The 17,040-nt window shown below is 36.1% G+C and overlaps 1 protein-coding gene across 1 annotated transcript in view; it reads right to left on the bottom strand.

The window, feature by feature from the left end:
• Positions 1–147: 147 nt before the first annotated feature.
• The window catches only part of GALNT5 (polypeptide N-acetylgalactosaminyltransferase 5), a 62,276-nt gene continuing 45,383 nt past the window's right edge, over positions 148–17,040 (bottom strand). Inside the window, exons 8-10 of the mRNA XM_038002101.2 lie at positions 13,795–13,875; positions 10,892–11,053; positions 148–8,423 (exon numbers count right to left, since the gene is read on the bottom strand). Coding sequence (XP_037858029.2) covers positions 8,283–8,423; positions 10,892–11,053; positions 13,795–13,875 — 384 coding nt within the window. The 3' untranslated portion in view covers positions 148–8,282. The remainder of the gene's footprint in view (positions 8,424–10,891; positions 11,054–13,794; positions 13,876–17,040) is intronic.

The following is a 17,040-nucleotide window of genomic DNA, read 5'->3' as shown; positions in this document are numbered from 1 at the left end:
AATTTCCAGTTTAATTTAGATCATCTAATTTTTCTGCCTGGACAACCTGTTTTCCGGGTTACTGATAACCCCTACAATTTTCTACTGAATTTCAAAACCTGTTATGTGTTATCTATCACATAACAGGACCATGTTTTTAACCTACTGTCAAGAGCCTGTATTTTGAGTTATTCCAACAGAAATGATGGATTCCTGTAGAAGTAGAGGTGGGTGACCTATGGTTACGTGGCACAGCAAAGCAAGTAGCTCTTATGGGACTCTAATATATGCTAACGCTGGTCCTCTTAGCTCTGTGCTCTCACCAGTCAATGAATGAACTATGAAAGATTTAGTCAACAGAAACTATTTTAGGGTATGTTTAGTTGGTAAATGCTTCATGTTCATGGATGATGCAATGTTTTTGCAAAAAAAACCCTGAAACTATTCTTTGGCTTGGTGTCCCTGGCCCTATACCGCCATCTTACATGAAAGCCACAGAGTTAAGTGACCTTAGGTAACATAATGGTGATGGCTGGCGATTTGAGCCTTTGTAACCTAGGAAACACAAAGGTCTGATTCAGATTGTGTGGGGGATTTTTAACATATTTGAAACTCGGGGGAAGATGATTAATAACACAAACTGTTAGCTACACATGAAGGTTTACTTGAGCTTTTGTGATTCAAAGCTCAGGGGTGGTAAGGACTCTAAAACCAGGGAAGAGGGAGAATTAATTTATTGTGCAAATGCTGGTATTTCTTACGTGACTGTTTGCCTTTGTTGCTAGATGAACAGAAACTAATAATAGCTCTATTTCTCTGCCAATATAAAATCTACCTTTCATACAATGCCACATTGAAGGCACAGAATTTGCTAGCATATCTCTCTCCCCCTACCTACCTATCTATCTACAATTTAAATAAAGAACTGCTGTGTATGACTTACTCTCAATAAAAGTTTGTCTCTATTTCTGGTTTCTAGACTTTATTTTATTTAGCTGCCTTTTAAACTTTAGAAAGAATCCTTGTATATCAGCAGCTACTAAGATAATTAACGAATGCCTCTTCAGAAATCAAGAGAACACTTTATTTTAATTCATTTGCATTATTTATTTCAAAAGGGTCTTAAAATGATTTATATAAAATTGTAAAAAGGATTTCTGGTAGGTAGATATGTAATATACATGAAAAATTTTTATTATTTTTTAAGGAACTGAGATACTGTTTAAGATGCATCTGAACATGAACAACTTGAAAAAAATCTCTGTAATCATCAAAGTAATACATTTAAACTATGCTGACATTTTCATATTAATTGTTTCTGCATATTTACATGGGATAGTACTTTTGGCACGTTTTCAAATGGAGAACGGACATTTAAGTTTTTCAATGTGATAGGGAAAACATTTAAAATAAGTAATAATAGAAAATTATGGAGAAGGATAAAGCACCAGAGTATAATAAAGAAAAAATATGTTTGACAGTATGAGAAAGGCAACCACTTCTCTTAAAACTTGAACTTTCATCACTCTAAAAACCAATAGGATTGTAAAATGCAATGTTAAAAACTATATTTGCCAACATTAAAATATCAGACAGAAACATAACACAATGAATATGGGTTTCTGATAACCCGTACAATATTCTACTTAACTTCAAAACACAGTATTGTTTAAAGACAATGAAAATGTGTATATAGCTCACGAAGAACATGAGATAACTGAGCCAGGCAATCAATACAAACACAATGACTTGGGTAGCAGTAAACAGTTGAAGTCACTCAGAACATGGCAAACTGCAAAAGCAAATGAGGATCTCTAGTAGCTAACTGCCAGCACAGGAGAATTTTGGAAATGAATTTAGAACGTAATTTGGGTGTTTACCTAGAATTTAAAGTTACATACTTGATTCCTTCTTTATAATAACTTCAGTTGGTCAGATGCAGAAAAAAAGTACTTAAAGATGTTTAATTCCAACATCCTTTATACTCCATAGTTTTAGTTTTATTCTCCCCTTAGCAAACGTTTTCAGGCAATCCTTAACACAATTCACTTACTTAATCTTTGACTTCTCTTGTTTTTAAGCCAATATATATAAAACTAGCAAGTTTGGGGTAGTTTCTTGAAGCAGAAGACATGTGTAATCTTCAACTAAATAACAAGCACCCTGATAACTGAGAATTTGATTATTCCTTGAAGTTTGGAAAACGGTATCCAGAGTGAAAGTTCACTTGAGATACTTTTGTACAGAAGGCCAGATGCAGACAAAGCTATACACCTGAAAGAATTAAAAATATCCAAAAACATTTAATTTTCTTTACGTTGTGAGTAGAAACTCTTGATATTTCTTTCTTCCAGATCAAAGCATCAACAAATATTTAGATACATATATATACACACACATCTACACACATACAGTATATTTACAAAAATTGCTGTTTTTGAACGGTCACTTAAAAATCTATTCATGCTATCAAAAATTTTAATTTAACATCTAATATAAAGGCTTGATTATATAGATAGTTATGGACAATATCCTTAAACTGGTAAATACCTGTCAATCAATAATAAAACAGAAAGATCTTGTTTTCAAAGAAATTATTTATTACTTATTTGATGGCAACTCATTATTAGAAACTCAGCATAATAGAAGTTGCTGTATTTGCTGGAAAATGAGAATTTTCCCTTGTGTTTTGTGTTTTTACAAAGCAACGAATCACATAAACTTGCAAAGGGACCCTAATTGAAATGATAACTATTGTTGCATTAGGTTGAAAACAGAGGCATTACTTCTGTTTAGTGTGATGTTATTTTTTTTCTTTCTTTGAGATACAGATACCACCAACACCTAGAATACCATCCATTAAGCCTTATTAGGGATATACAATACTTCATATGGCTTATTCAAAACTGCCAAAAAATAAATATTTTGTACAATATCTCTGGCTAATATTATTTTTTCTGATTGTAAGGCATATTGTCTTGTAGCAACTATTGAGTAACCCGTGTAAAAGTTGTTGCAAAACACAGTAGTGACAATCTACACAATCAGTAGAAATAAAAAGTCATGGTTTGTGCTTTAAAGGACTCCAACTTTTTAACTTTTTATTTCTATTCAAGATGAGCAATCTGCTAGCTTTGTTTAAAGGTTGGAGGAATCAAGAGTTGGTAATATTAATACAGGAGTCATTAAAAATTTATTTTAGGCCATTAGAAAGGGTAAAATAGTTCTCGGTGAATTTTTCCTTTAATAAAAAGCGGCCCCCAAACCATTTGTTTTCTAACAAAAAGCAGCCTGAAAAATCAAGTTGCAAGCATAGATATGCAAGCTAGAGGCTCACATATGTAAAGCTAGCAGCTGTACCTGGAAGCCAGGCACATTCAATATGGCAATTCCCGCTCCCTTTTCCTTGTCACCAGGTGTGTGGGTGTCATGGTGCCAGTCAAGTAAAGCCACGTGTGCAAGGTCATGGTGACAGCCAGGTAGAAGCTGCGTTTGCATAATAAAAGATTAGGGTGGGAGGGCCAGTCTTTTCACTGGCTATGTAAATAGTACACCTGGTTAAACCAATCCCCTGAGCTCTATGTAAATCAATCACCACCTCCTCAAGCCTCTGTATAAAATCCATCAAATCTTGCCCCAAACCTGGAAAACCCTCTCTTGAGCAACTCACTTTCTCAACATGTGTAAGCTTTCTTGCTCTCTTCTTCTTTATCTATTAAACTTTCCACTCCTAGACCCACTCTTCTTGTGTGTCTGTGTCCTGAATTCTATCTTGGCATGAGACAATGAACCATGGGTATTTCCCCAGAATATGGAGCTGTTTCAATATTATTCACGGAGGAAGAACCTTCCACATGTCCACTTCTTTCTCTCATATTTGGTCCAGGAGATGAAAGAGAATAGGTTCTGCACGAAGTCAAAGAGACAGATCACAGCAAAACATGTGGGGGTAGCCATGGTTATACCTACCCATCATTTGGTTATCACAGAGAGACCTAGTTTCTTTTTTCTGTTTATACAACATCCAAAAGAGACCAAAGAAGTTTAATTCAATCTCATTTCAATACTGTGGCATCAGTAATCTGAGACCAAGAAACTTTTAAATGCACCCACCTGAGATGACAGCCTTATGTAAAGAAGAAAATTAATTATATAGCATCATGGTATAGTAAGAGAAATGTTTTTTTGAGCCAGATAAAATGGAAACTGGGCTTTGTCTCTTACTTGTAGGATGACCTTGGGCAATTTACCAAATTCCTCATCTGTATATGGGAGTTATCCTACTTCTTCGTATAACAGGGAGAATGAGACTCACTTCGTGAGTTGTACCCATCAGTGAGAGGGGACACATATAGTGCCTACACAAATAGTGCCTACACATACTCAATGATAATTAGTTCCTTTCTTTTTTCCCATCACCCATTGTCCTTTTTTCATTTTTAATCTAAGATTTTGGGGCTTTCTTCTGAGGTAAAAATTCTTCTTCTTCTTCTTCTTCTTCTTCTTCTTCTTCTTCTTCTTCTTCTTCTTCTTCTTCTTCTTCTTTTATTTTTTTTAGATGGAGTCTTGCTCTGTTTTCTAGGCTATAGTGCAGTGGCACAATCTCAGCTCACTGCAACCTCCACCTCCCGGGTTCAAGCAATTCTCCTGCCTCAGCCTCCCAAGTAGCTGGGATTATAGGCGTCCACCACCATGCCCAGCTAATTTTTGTATTTTTAGTAGAGATGGGGTTTTACCATGTTACCCAGGCTGGTCTTGAACTCCTGACCTCATGATCCACCCGCCTTGGCCTCCTAAAGTGCTGGGATTACAGGCCTGAGCCACTGTGCCAGGTTGGTAAAATTTCTTTCTTGTATTCTGAATATAGGAATTCAATCAGAGATGTTAAAACAAAGAAAGATGGTACTCTCTGGTATGTTTAAACCTCATTCTGTTGCATGAGTGCCCACTAAAAATAATTACAAGCCATTCATGAAATCAAGGTTGGTTGGGAATATTGGACTCTTATACACTGTAAATGGTATCTTTGCCCCTCTTCAGTCCCAAACTAATACTAGAAGCAAGGTGTTTTAATATCTAAGAGAATGTTTCCAAATTAGTGTGGTGAAGCTAATAATACATTGTGATCATGGCACATGGTGGTTTGCTGTGAGTGACAGCTGAGGGGATGTCAGCAAGCAGTATTAAGCAAATTTGATGCTGGTGATAAAACACGGTTGTACCAACAACAGCTGTGTCAGCTTACAAGAGAGTAGGGCAGAAGTGCTGGGTAACTGTTGAAAAAGAAAGAAATTGTGCAAACTGAAAAGTCTCAGAAGCACTTAGATGGCTTGGTAAGTTGGTTAGTCCTGTCAAATACTATCAAGACCACCCTTGTATTCAAGGTCACAAGATGCATAGACTTTTTTTTTTTTTTTTTTAAAGAAAAGGCAATGACCTAAGCTAAGTCAGGGAAAAATCTGTAGCTCCTATAACACAGTCTCCTATTGAAGAATTCAGTACTGATTAGTACCTGTCTCATCCAAAGGTTTATCATTAGAAGTACCAGAAGATCGAGTAGCATTTATACCTTTATTCCAGTCTCCTGAAAAAAATTTAGAAGGTTCTGCTTGAGAAAACGTTGGTAGTGAATTTCATAATAAATCAATACACTCAAGTTTAGGCCCATATAAATTCCCAAATAGTGATCAGTTCCTTGCTTTTTAGAGTAACTGAGCAAATATATGACAAAAGCAATGTATAAAATTCTATCCAAGAACAAATTTGTGATGTTTGAAAATAATCCTTTGTTATATTGACAACATAGATTTAAATATAGCTTTATATAATAAGTTGGTCAAGGTAAAGTCAGGAAGGATGTGAACTGAGAGGACTGCAGAAGGTTCTGTTAAGGAAAAAAATCCAACTTCCTTTAGCTGATATACCCAAAGATGACTGTATTCAAAACACAATTCATTTTTTTTTTCAGAACAGAGTTGACTTCTTTGTGGAAAGTATTTTTGGATAAAAAGAGAGCCTATATACCCGGGGGGAAAAACCTCTCAACATTTTTTAGTTACATGAAGAATTACGTGAAGCACCTAGCATATTCAGTGTGTCACTAACTCAATTAGTCTTTTGGCAACTGACTTGTGTCCCCCGGCCCCCCTTGCCCCATATGGCTCTGTTTTGAAAAGAATTACAGTCATGCATCATTTAATGACACAAATACATTCTGAGAAATGTGTCATTAGGCAATTTCATCGTTGTGTGAACATCAGAGTGTACTTACACAAACCTAGATGGTGTAGGTAGCCAACTACACACCTAGGCTATATGGAATCCCTGTTGCTTCTAGGCTACAAACTTGTACATGTTACTGTATTGAATACTGTAGGATATCGTAACACCATGGTGAGTATTTGTGTATCTAAACATATCTAAACATAGAAAAAGTAGAGTAAAGATACCATACTATTAATATAATCTTTTGGGACCAATGTCAAATATGTGGTTCATTGTTGACTAAAACATCATTATGTGTCATATAACTGTATCTCATTTTCTAGTCATTCTCTTACTCATCTACAATTTTCAATTATTTGAAGAAAACATCTTAAATATGTTACAAATGTGCAGAAATAGTTCTTTTTTCCCATTCTTATAGTTTTGCTTTTACGTTAACTCACTAGAAGTTAAAATTAAATGTTAAACTAGAAGTCAGAACGAAATATACCTAGTTTCACCTTCATCTCAACTGAACCAAGGTTTAACTTAAAAAAAAAAACAAAAACATATTAACAAGAATATAGTATGGTTGTCCTCCAGGGACCCAATCCCAGCAAAGAAATTTGTGTACCTCTTTCTAAGGAATTCTGTGAAGCAGATTTGTTCAGGCCAGCCAGTGACCTGAGGCAGCAGAATGAGCCCTGTCTCTGGAAACCTGAATTCTAATCTTGATTCTTTGACAGACTTGCCTGGGTTTTAAGATTTTTAGGTAATTTGTCCTCTCAGCATCAGTTTTCTTAATGAAATAAATGCAAAGGCTATCCTGATTTCTAAGGCCTCTTCTGGTATGCCAATGTATTGGGATACTTAAGATTAGAGGCTTTATTTGGATGAAATCAGTATTTAACTTTTCCCAAATTTTCAGTGTTTTCACTGGGTTCACACTGAGGGCTTTACTCTTTTTTCCTTCATAGAGATACCAGATCCCCTTCCTTCTCTGGTTAAGTCCAGGGGAATTTTTTCTTAACTCTCTTCCTAAGACTTGTTTACCTCACTCCTTTCCCGTTTCATGGTGTTTCCTTCACTTTACTTTCCCTCTGAAATATTTTAGAGCCCATTTTTAGCATATTTCATTCCTGTGACTGCTACTATATCTAAAGTCGTATTTTATTATTTTTATATAAAATAAACTTTCAGCAGCTCTATTTCTGCTTTACTCATTTCAACTCCTCTTACTTGGCCCTGCACTAGAGTGCATTCAATGCTTAAATGCATTTTTGGTTACTACAGTGTGTTATAATCCAGCCTTTTTTCATTGCCTTTAAAAAAATCCACATGAATCTAGGAAGTTATTGGTATCGCAAATCTTTAAAATTGTAGTTTTAAAAGCACAAAATGAGCTGAAATGGTGTTCACACCTAGAATTAAATAAGCATTTGAAGCCCTCTTCTTCCTCACTTAAATTTTTTTCCACTGATTCAGATTGGGAAAAACCATTATGTAATTTAGATCAAAATGCTGCCATCAAGCAGGGTTACTGGCAGTAGATCAATACCATTTCAAACTGTTAGGTAAGTATGCATGTAGTCTGGAGGGATTTCACAAACGTGATAGCTGTGGGCATCCAAGGTCTTCTAGCCGTAAGAACTCAAGAAATTTTTGTTTGATGAAAAAATCTCCAAATAAAGGACTAAGTTAAGTTCTCATTGATCATTCCTACTTGTGGGCCAGAAGAGCTGATTATTATCAAACACAGTCATTGGGAATACCCTCATGCTTTCTCAAGTCCTTCTGTCTTCATTTCCGGTTACTTGTTAGCTTCACAGGCAAATTTGCAGGATGAGTTCTAGCACAGGGTGGAAAGCAGGCAATTCAAAAGGCCACCCAGTTCTGAAGAAGGACTTCAGTCCAATGTTGGACTGTTTTCCTGAGTTATCTTTTGGTATTCCAAATATTGTGATTTATAAAAAATCTTCCATTCAAATTCTATTAAAATTGAAAATTTAAACTACCGCTGAGAAATATAGTTAACAAGTTCAGTGTTATTTTCACAGTATTTAATGCATTTACTATATAAAAACAACATCAGCTCCATTTCAGGCTTCATAATATTTTTCAAATTTCCACTTTTGATATGGCTTCACTGGGTCACAGACAGCTACTTTCAGGATCTTTTGAGAAAAATTTCCTTCCAAGCATAATAATTGCTGATTGTTTTCAAAAACAATGTGATTCACCTGGAGAGAAAGAGGATCTGGGAATGAGGTTGAATTTGATAACTGCGATATAAAGAAATGAAAACCAATTTAAAAAAACTGACAGGCAGTTATATTTTTGATTTTTAAGAACTCTTCTGAACTAAATTATTAACATAAACACAGACTTTGAAAAGTATTAAATTTGTCTCTGTCTCAGACTAAGTAATGATCCTCCTCCAAGCTATAAGACTTTTAAGTCCTCAGGAGGCAAAATAAAAATTTTTTGATGATGTGGCTGAGAACTATATACTCTTTAAAGAGAAAACATTACAGATGACATTTATTGGATTTGATAGATGATAACTACTTCATTGACGGTAAAGAAAAAATACATACCGCAACAAAAAGTTAATTAATTTTTAAAGTAGGTGTCTTTGTGAATTTGGATTACAAAATTCTGGAAGTGATGTATTTTATTTATGAGCTCTTTACCATAATCTCTGACAATTCATAACAACTGATGTCCAAATATTAAATAAAGTTCTATTATTGCTTAATATTTAGTGAATATCCTAGAAATGGTAGATAAATTACATAGAACTTACTAATGGCTTATATATATTTTTATCTATAAATTCTCTCAATTACTTATGACTATGACAAAGACGATCTTAATTACACATGTTGTTTTTAAACCTTAATAAGTTATCAAAAAGGGGTGACTTTCATAATAATTTATTTTAAAGATTGTTCCTACAAAAGTATCATCACCCTTGCAGGATTTTGGAAATATGATGCTTGAATATTGTCAAGGATTTGTAAAGAAGTCTCATTTTATACTTCTCTTGTTGTTTAAGACTTACATGTACTGGGGGACCTAGGAGGTATAGCATGAAAACTACTGAAAAACTGAAAAAAGAAGAAAGCTGATCACCAAGCTACTAATCTCCAGGACATTTGGTAACATCAAAAAGGAAATCCAAGACAGAAGGCAGCTGTGTCAAATGTCACAAAGTCATACATAGGTACAAAGAAGGTAGGGAAAAGGTTTTCCAATTTTTGCTATCTTAACTAAATTATCTCCTTTACCAAATCAGCTTACTGCTTAAGAGAAATTGCTATGCTTGAACTCCTTCCCAAGATTCAATTCTGGAGATGAAGAATGTGTTTTAGTTCTCGTTCTTATTCATATTCTCTCTCTCTCTTACTCACTTTCTCTCTTTCTCTCCTTATCCCACTCCTCCTTTCTCCTTCCCTCCCTCCTGACTTTGGCACAGGGAGAAGGTAAGATGTAAGTTATTCACTACACTGCATGTATATGGATTTCCTAACACTATGCAAAAATAAAATTAGCAGCATATATGCTAATAATTCCTAATCTTTCTGAATAACTCAATAATAACCATTATTACTAAAGAGAAAAAAACTGTCCAGAAAGAATTGAAATACAACAGAGAGGATCTAATGGGAGAAAGGCTGGAGAACACATTACTCAGGCCCCAGTTTTGGCCCTGAGCAGGAAGAAAAATGTTGAGAAGAGAACAGTCACTGGCTGTGTTGTTAAAAGGAACGGAGGTACCTCGAGGAAGAAAAGGTGCTTACTTTAGGGATAGCCCTGGGCAAACTGAGAGTCTCCAAATACCCAGATATTTACTGTAGACAGTAGATTTGGTGGCTACCTGCTAGAGAGATGGTAGAAAATTTAAGAAGGCAGTTCTGAGACTATTCTTGCCAACCTTAAGCTCCTACACCAAGGCTTATGACTCCATATTCTGTTAAAATGTAATTGGGAAAAATGGAGAGGACTTTGAGCATGAATACAGTAGACCAGGAATGTTCTGGTAAATAGAATAACTGGACCTTCAGAAAAGTATCCTTGATCCAGTAACATCTTCCGATTTCTGTGGTATAAATACTCCCGATATGGCCAGTTTCAAGCTACCAATGTGGTATGATTGAATGCAAAGTTGGCAAGGGTGCACACAAGCGGCTCCAGTGAGGTGATGAAAGCTGGCTCCAGCAGACCCTTAGAAGCCCCAGTCTCTGGGTACCGCAGGGGATGAAAAAGTCTCCTTCTATGGAAAGGGGGCAGAATGAGGAATCAGATTCATTCTAAAGTGCAGGACTTGTAGGAGACATGCAGCTTCCTGTGCTGCCCATATCCTCTCCTTATAAGCATTTCTGATAACGAGTGGGGACCAATTCTAGCCTTTAAGCCTGACTTTTGGTGTTGTCGATTGACTGATGCAAATGATAGCAATGTAACTACAAGAACTTGGTGACTTCTATTTAAAATAACCCATTTGAAATAAATTTTGAAAAAGAAAAAAAAGGACTTGCCAACTTTCAAAAGATACCCATGTATCTCTGTGAGTGAGCTTTTACATAATCCCATTGTCACAAACACACAAAACTTCTGACTGAGGAAGCTGATAATGAAAATTTTATGTCCTATTTGATCAAAAGTCATATTTGTGGTAAAGAAGAGGTACCAATCTTTTGCTTACCAGTTCTGGATGAAAGACTGATGTTGATTTATGCAGCCATTTTAGCTCTTTGTTTCTGTTATCACAAGGGTGCAGGCTTACGCCTCCTTTATCAGGGGTGGGGGCTATACACCATTCTCCACATTTAATAAGTCTTAACCAGGTGTAATTAAATTGTTGAAGCTGTGGGGGAAATGAATAAAGAGTCACTTTAGGCAGCAGACACAGGCAGGGGCTTTGTCAAACATTTTTGTTAGCAATAGTTAAGAATATAGGAACTATGATCTGATATTTTAGATTCAAGTCCTGGTATTATCATTTGTAATTCTGATAGTATGGGCATATTATTTACCCTGTCTAATCTTATTTTTCTAATTTTTAAGTTGGACAGCGATTGTATCTATCTCAGAGGGTTGGGGTAATGACTATCAAGTGTTTAGCACCCAATAAGCCTTCAATAAATGTTAGTTACAATAATAAAATTATTTAGTGCAATTAGTTCTGTCTGCATATGGATGTCATTTCAGTGTTCTGAATCCCAAACAAGCCTGGTGCTTAAAGAATTGGAATGTTCAGTCTACCACATGATTAAGGTTCTAAACCACGGGTGGCTATGGGGAGATAACAGTCACAGCCCTAAATTTCTTGGGTGGATTTTTGATGCTTCCTTGTATAAAACTATCATAAAGGCTTTGTCCAATTGTGGAAAAGGTGGAAGTCTTTCTTTGCTACTAGCACGAGGAATCATCAGGTTGCTACCAGGTTGGCATCCCCCAGTTCATAGAAACTGCTCTTGGAGAAGTTGCCAGTGTCTAAAATAAGCACCAATTCTGGTAATGAAACTATGTTTTTAATCCTTAAATATTTTTCTTCAGTTGTTTACAACCTAGTATTATCTGCCTGGTCAATTTACTCTAATGCTCTGGGTCTGTGGGAAATTTATTGTTTTGTACTAACATAAACATATTTGAAAAAATAGGCTTCTGGTAAAATCTATCTAAACCTTTACCTCATGAATCATTTGTATTGTAACTGAAGTTCAACTTTGATTATCAGCTTAGATCAAAGTCATTGTGTTGGAACTTGACATTGGAATGGTGGTCCTTGGACCAACATCCACATCACCTGGGAGCTAGTTAGAAGTGCTGAGTCTCAACCACATCACGGACCTACTGATTCAGAATCTGCAGTGTAGCAAACTCCCTAGGTGATTTGTGTGAACATTAACATGTAGGAAGCATGGAAGTATGGCATAATATAAGGAAGTTATGTGCTACTAAGAGAAGCTAGATATTACCTTGGAAAAATATGTCTCAACTGCTTGAAAGGTTAATAACCAAGGAGATATTTTAGGTAGAAGGTAAAGGGATAGAGCTGGATGATTCAATCTAAGGGTCTTATTCTTGTTGAGCCTTTTTGGATGAATGTTGTAGTCATTGGCTTGGTATTAAGCCTCATTAATTCTGCCGAAAGTGAGTTAACTTCCTCCACATTTCTTTACTTTTTATGACCCAAGCAAACTATGAGAGGCAGAAGCTAAAAATGAGCAACGAGACTAAAAGGGAGCTGGGGCTTTGTGGAAGGTGAAGGCTGAATAATTTATACTTTTGCCTCCCAGCATCCAATTGAGAAAGACTCAATGGTCATCAAGAATAGAACTTGGGTTTTCAGATAAAATACTGGTTACTCTGGCACAAAAAGTCCCTGCAATGATCATTCCCCCCTCCAAAAAAAAAAAAAAATGCATTATTTAATACTTTTCCTTTTATATAATGTGAAATAACTGTAGTTTTGTTTTTACAATTTATGACTTTATTTCCTCTTTGTTAGTAACTGAAAGTTATTTCTTTTAATGTGTTTTAACACTTTTTCACTTCCCTTTGACTCCTTTCTTTCCTAATTAAAAAAGAGTGGCCTTGGCTTCAGGTTTACAATTCATAGCTAAATATAGCAATAGAGATACCTTTTCTTCTAGTAGCAGCTTTGAGTTAAGAGGTAGAGATGGGATGCACCAAAAAATATAAACAGTATCTTGAAGTCAAAGCAAAGATGTAAGACTTGACAAGCCTAGATTACCATTGCAAAATAATCTCTGTACCAAAGAACAATCTGCAATTTTGGGAACTGATTTCTACTCATGAATCTATTTTCCTCTGAGTCCTACTTGCCACTCAAACCAATAACTGTTTCCACAAACACAGAACTGTTAGGGAATGTATGTTAGCGAGGGAAGTGTAATCACTCAGAGCTCACCTCCAGCACTGTGGAAGGAGTCTCTATTCCCTGCTTCCTGGCCCTACTCCCTCTACTAACCATTTCGCTCTGAGTTTGTGGAGTTTTCCTATAGACGTTTCTACCATGGATCATGGATTTGGTTATTTCCATTATTCCCTTAAAATGCGGGAGAATGAGGGGAAAGGGGAATGGAATCAGAGAAGAAGACCGCTTCCTTAGAATGATTATTTAGAAATATGTTCTCTCTTTAGTATCTTTGTCTATGTTACACATTTTTTACATTTTTATCTTTATTATTATTACAGCAAACATCTACAGAGCATTAAGCATTAGGTATTGTTCTGCAGGCTTCATAGGTATTACCTAACTCCAGCCTCACACCAGTTCTAGAAGTAGGCATGATTATTACTACCATTTACCCAAAGGTTAATGAATCTGCAGAAGTTAATACACTTTGGCAAGTGATGGTGGCAGGACTGTATTCTTTCTGGATCCAGTGAGTTGACTGCAGGACCCACACCTTTATTCCCTCAGTCACTGTCTTTGTGTTTAGTGGTGGATTCTCTAATTACAAAGAAATTTAGAAAATTATTTTCCTATTGGGGAAAGATGAATTTCTCAATTGTGCAATGAATGTGTCATACCCTGCACCTGTCAGCTACCATGAGATAGAAAACAGTTTAGCATACCTCTTTGCTCCCATCGCAGTCTTCCAGAATGACTGTAGTGTTTTCAATGGAAATGCATTTACCCAAAGCCACATTAATAAGCTAAGAAGCAAAATATGAAACAGGAATTAAAAAACAATTTAAAGTAGAACAAGACATTCAGACACATTTAGAAAATACAGAATATAAAACTATAATAAGGTTAAAAGATAGTTAATAGCTTAACATTACTTAGCACTATCCAGTTTTATTGGTTGCTGTCTCTAACAGAGACATAATGTAATCTTGTAATAGTACAGCTTCAATCTGTTAATTTTGGCCTGTGATCAGCCATAGAGCCAACACACAGAAAGTTTTAATTAACCCTTGCCTGGAATGCTAAATAACAAATGAGCAAAGGTGGCAAGAAAAGTAGTTATTTTCTAGTCTTAAGCTTATCTAATGCAGATACTGAAAGTCAATGCACATATAAGAGTTATGAGCTATGTTCCCTGACTGACCCCTTCAAGCCTTTTGACTGCTTAAGCACTGAATCATAGATAAATTGAGTCCTTCAAAGAACAGCAGATTCCAGCTGATTCCCTGTCAGAATCTCCTTAATGACTCAAGCGAGCTACAATTCATTATAGGAAAGTCACGAAAGCTAATCTAGAGCCAAGCATAAAGGCACTTTCTGGCAGGCCCCCAGGTTTTTAATGGATTTACAGGGTCAAATATGGAGGTAGCTTTCTTTAAGTCACCATTTATTGCAGAAAAAGGTTGATTTCCTTTCCTCCTTTGACATCCTGGGCAGGGCTAACAAGATGATGGGTTAACAGTGCAACTTAGGGTTTTCAGATTTCTAGAACAGCTGTGCAGAGCCGAATCTATATGACATGTCCCGGGAAAGCTTCCTGAGCTGGGAGGAGCTGAAGTCTTTGTTGCCAGGGACACTATTTGTGCCTTTCCGGTTCTACGATGCCTAACAAAGAGATCTAACTCAGGGTGCTGCACTGATGGCGGCTGGATGCTTACAGAGTTGCCAGACTTCATAAAAGGGGGCTCAGTACATTGGTCCTCACTTTTACATGCTTAGCTTAGTGGACAAGAAAGTAAAGGATATCTTCAGGGATCAGAATACGCAGAAAAAATTAAAGGCTACAGGGAACCATGCAAAGGTTGGCAAGAAAGACTTGCTCCTTCATATGGATGGAAGAAAAACAGAGGCGTGGGTAAGCCAAAAAGCTGGAATTCAGGTCTTCCACGTAACAGCGGAAAAACAGACCTTCAGTTGAATGCTGCACTAGGAAAAACAATGTGCCCATTAGCACAGGGAGAAAACAAGGAAGCTGGATTCTCCCTGAGAATCTGAAACTTTACACCAGACTTCATTTGGGTTTGAGATGAATATTTACACCACGTGCTTTGGACAGGAACCATCACAGACTTTCAAGGCATAGAAACACACGCTAAAAATAGTACCAGGTTGATAATGACTTCTGAGGTGCCTGGCACGGACAGAAACAAAGCAACTATGGAAGGATGGCATCTCTATCAAAAATCCTCAGAGAAAGCTCTATTCGCAATTTAAAATGACAAATATGGGAGGAGACAGCTCGCTGTTAGTAAATGTGGGCATCACAAGGCACAGAAGGATTTAGTGCCCCCCAGTCCCAGCCCTGAACTTCAGAGAGGAAGGTGAATAGAAAGACGTAACGGTAGAATAATCTCGGGGCTTAAAAGAAGGAAAGCATGCTGCAGTTGCTCTCTGTACTTCAGCACAGATAAATATTATATAAGCTCCTATATTTGTGGATCATGCAGAAATATTCTATCTTCAAACAAATTTGGAAAATGCAGGTTTCCACAGAGCTGAACAGGTGGTTCTACTCCAGAACTTCTCAAAATCTTCAGGGTGTGTATGTTCAGCTTGCTGCTCAGAATGTTCTACAAATGTTTCTCAAATGTACTTGACCATGGAACTCTGAGACAGCACAAGTAACATTGGTCAGGACAGTGTTTGAGAACTCCCTGGTTAACTGATATTTGTGTTTATTTTGTATAATCCCTCCAAGAACCGAAAAGCATTAGAAGGAAAGATAAAATTTTCTGTCCCTTACATGTCCCTCTCTCACTTGACCTGAGGATGTTTTTTTTTTTCCCCTTCTTCTTAGGAATTACCAAGGAAACTATTTAATTGCGGTTTTTGCCATTGAAGGAACTTTTACACCAACCTAATACTTTTCTTCATATAGACATCGTCTCTGAAGTGCTTTGGAATTGTTATTCTTCATTTCATTATTAACCATTTTTAGAATTTTTCCTTTTTATTTAAAAATAATTGATCCATGTTTTTACTGTAAACCATTTTAATCTTTAAAAAAATCAGGCAGTGTATAAATGTTAAATTATCCATGTTGTATTATTTCACTTTCCAATTTAGGAAGTAGATATTCCCCACAATTTATGACAGAATTGTTAAACATTAGGCTATTTGCCAGCAGTTTAATCCAGTGTAAAAATACATTATTGGTGAGATTCTTTTATTAGCTTCAAATATTGTCGTTTCAATAAGAAAATATTTCTTCTTATTACAAAAAACACGAACTTTCACTGGATTTAAATTCCTACACGTGGAGGTTGAAAAAAGGGAAACAGAGCTATAGACTGTTTGCCAGCAGTTTAATCCAGTGTAAAAATACATTATTGGTGAGATTATTAGCTTCAAATATTGTTGGTTCAATAAGAAAATATTTGTTCTTATTACAAAACACAAAATTTTCACTGGATTTAAATATCTACGTGTGAAGGTTGAAAGAAGGGAAATGGAGCAAGATACAAAAAGAAGTTGTGGAGTTTATTTTCTTGGAAATTTCCAAGATTATCTATCTAAAATAATGATCTACTTAATTTGTTCCAAATTACCTGGAGAAAGGTCCTAATTTTTTTAAAATGGTAATAACGCTCTCTGCTGGTTGCTTCAGAAGGGAGCAAACTACATCTTCACTGAAATTTGTTTAAGGAAACAACAAAGGAAAATAGAAGGAATTTGTTAAAATCAGTTTTTAAACTACTTGCTGCATTTTGATATGTTATAGCGGAGACATCAGCAGAAGGCTGTTTCATTAGGAGAGCTCTTCAGAAATTTCGTAGGAACTCACACAAGTTAGCCTACCAGTGGAGCCAAAACGTAGTTTTCTAGTGCCCTCTGGTGGTTAAAGTTCAGTATTACTCTTACTGAGATTGTGTTGTTGGAATGGGAAAAATTACAATAGTGGGAATTCCTTC

Source organism: Chlorocebus sabaeus, chromosome 10 (genome assembly GCF_047675955.1).
Source record: "Chlorocebus sabaeus isolate Y175 chromosome 10, mChlSab1.0.hap1, whole genome shotgun sequence".
Lineage (NCBI taxonomy): Eukaryota > Metazoa > Chordata > Mammalia > Primates > Cercopithecidae > Chlorocebus > Chlorocebus sabaeus.
Note: the sequence above shows the minus strand (reverse complement) of the source record. Positions and strands in the feature narration are given on the sequence as shown.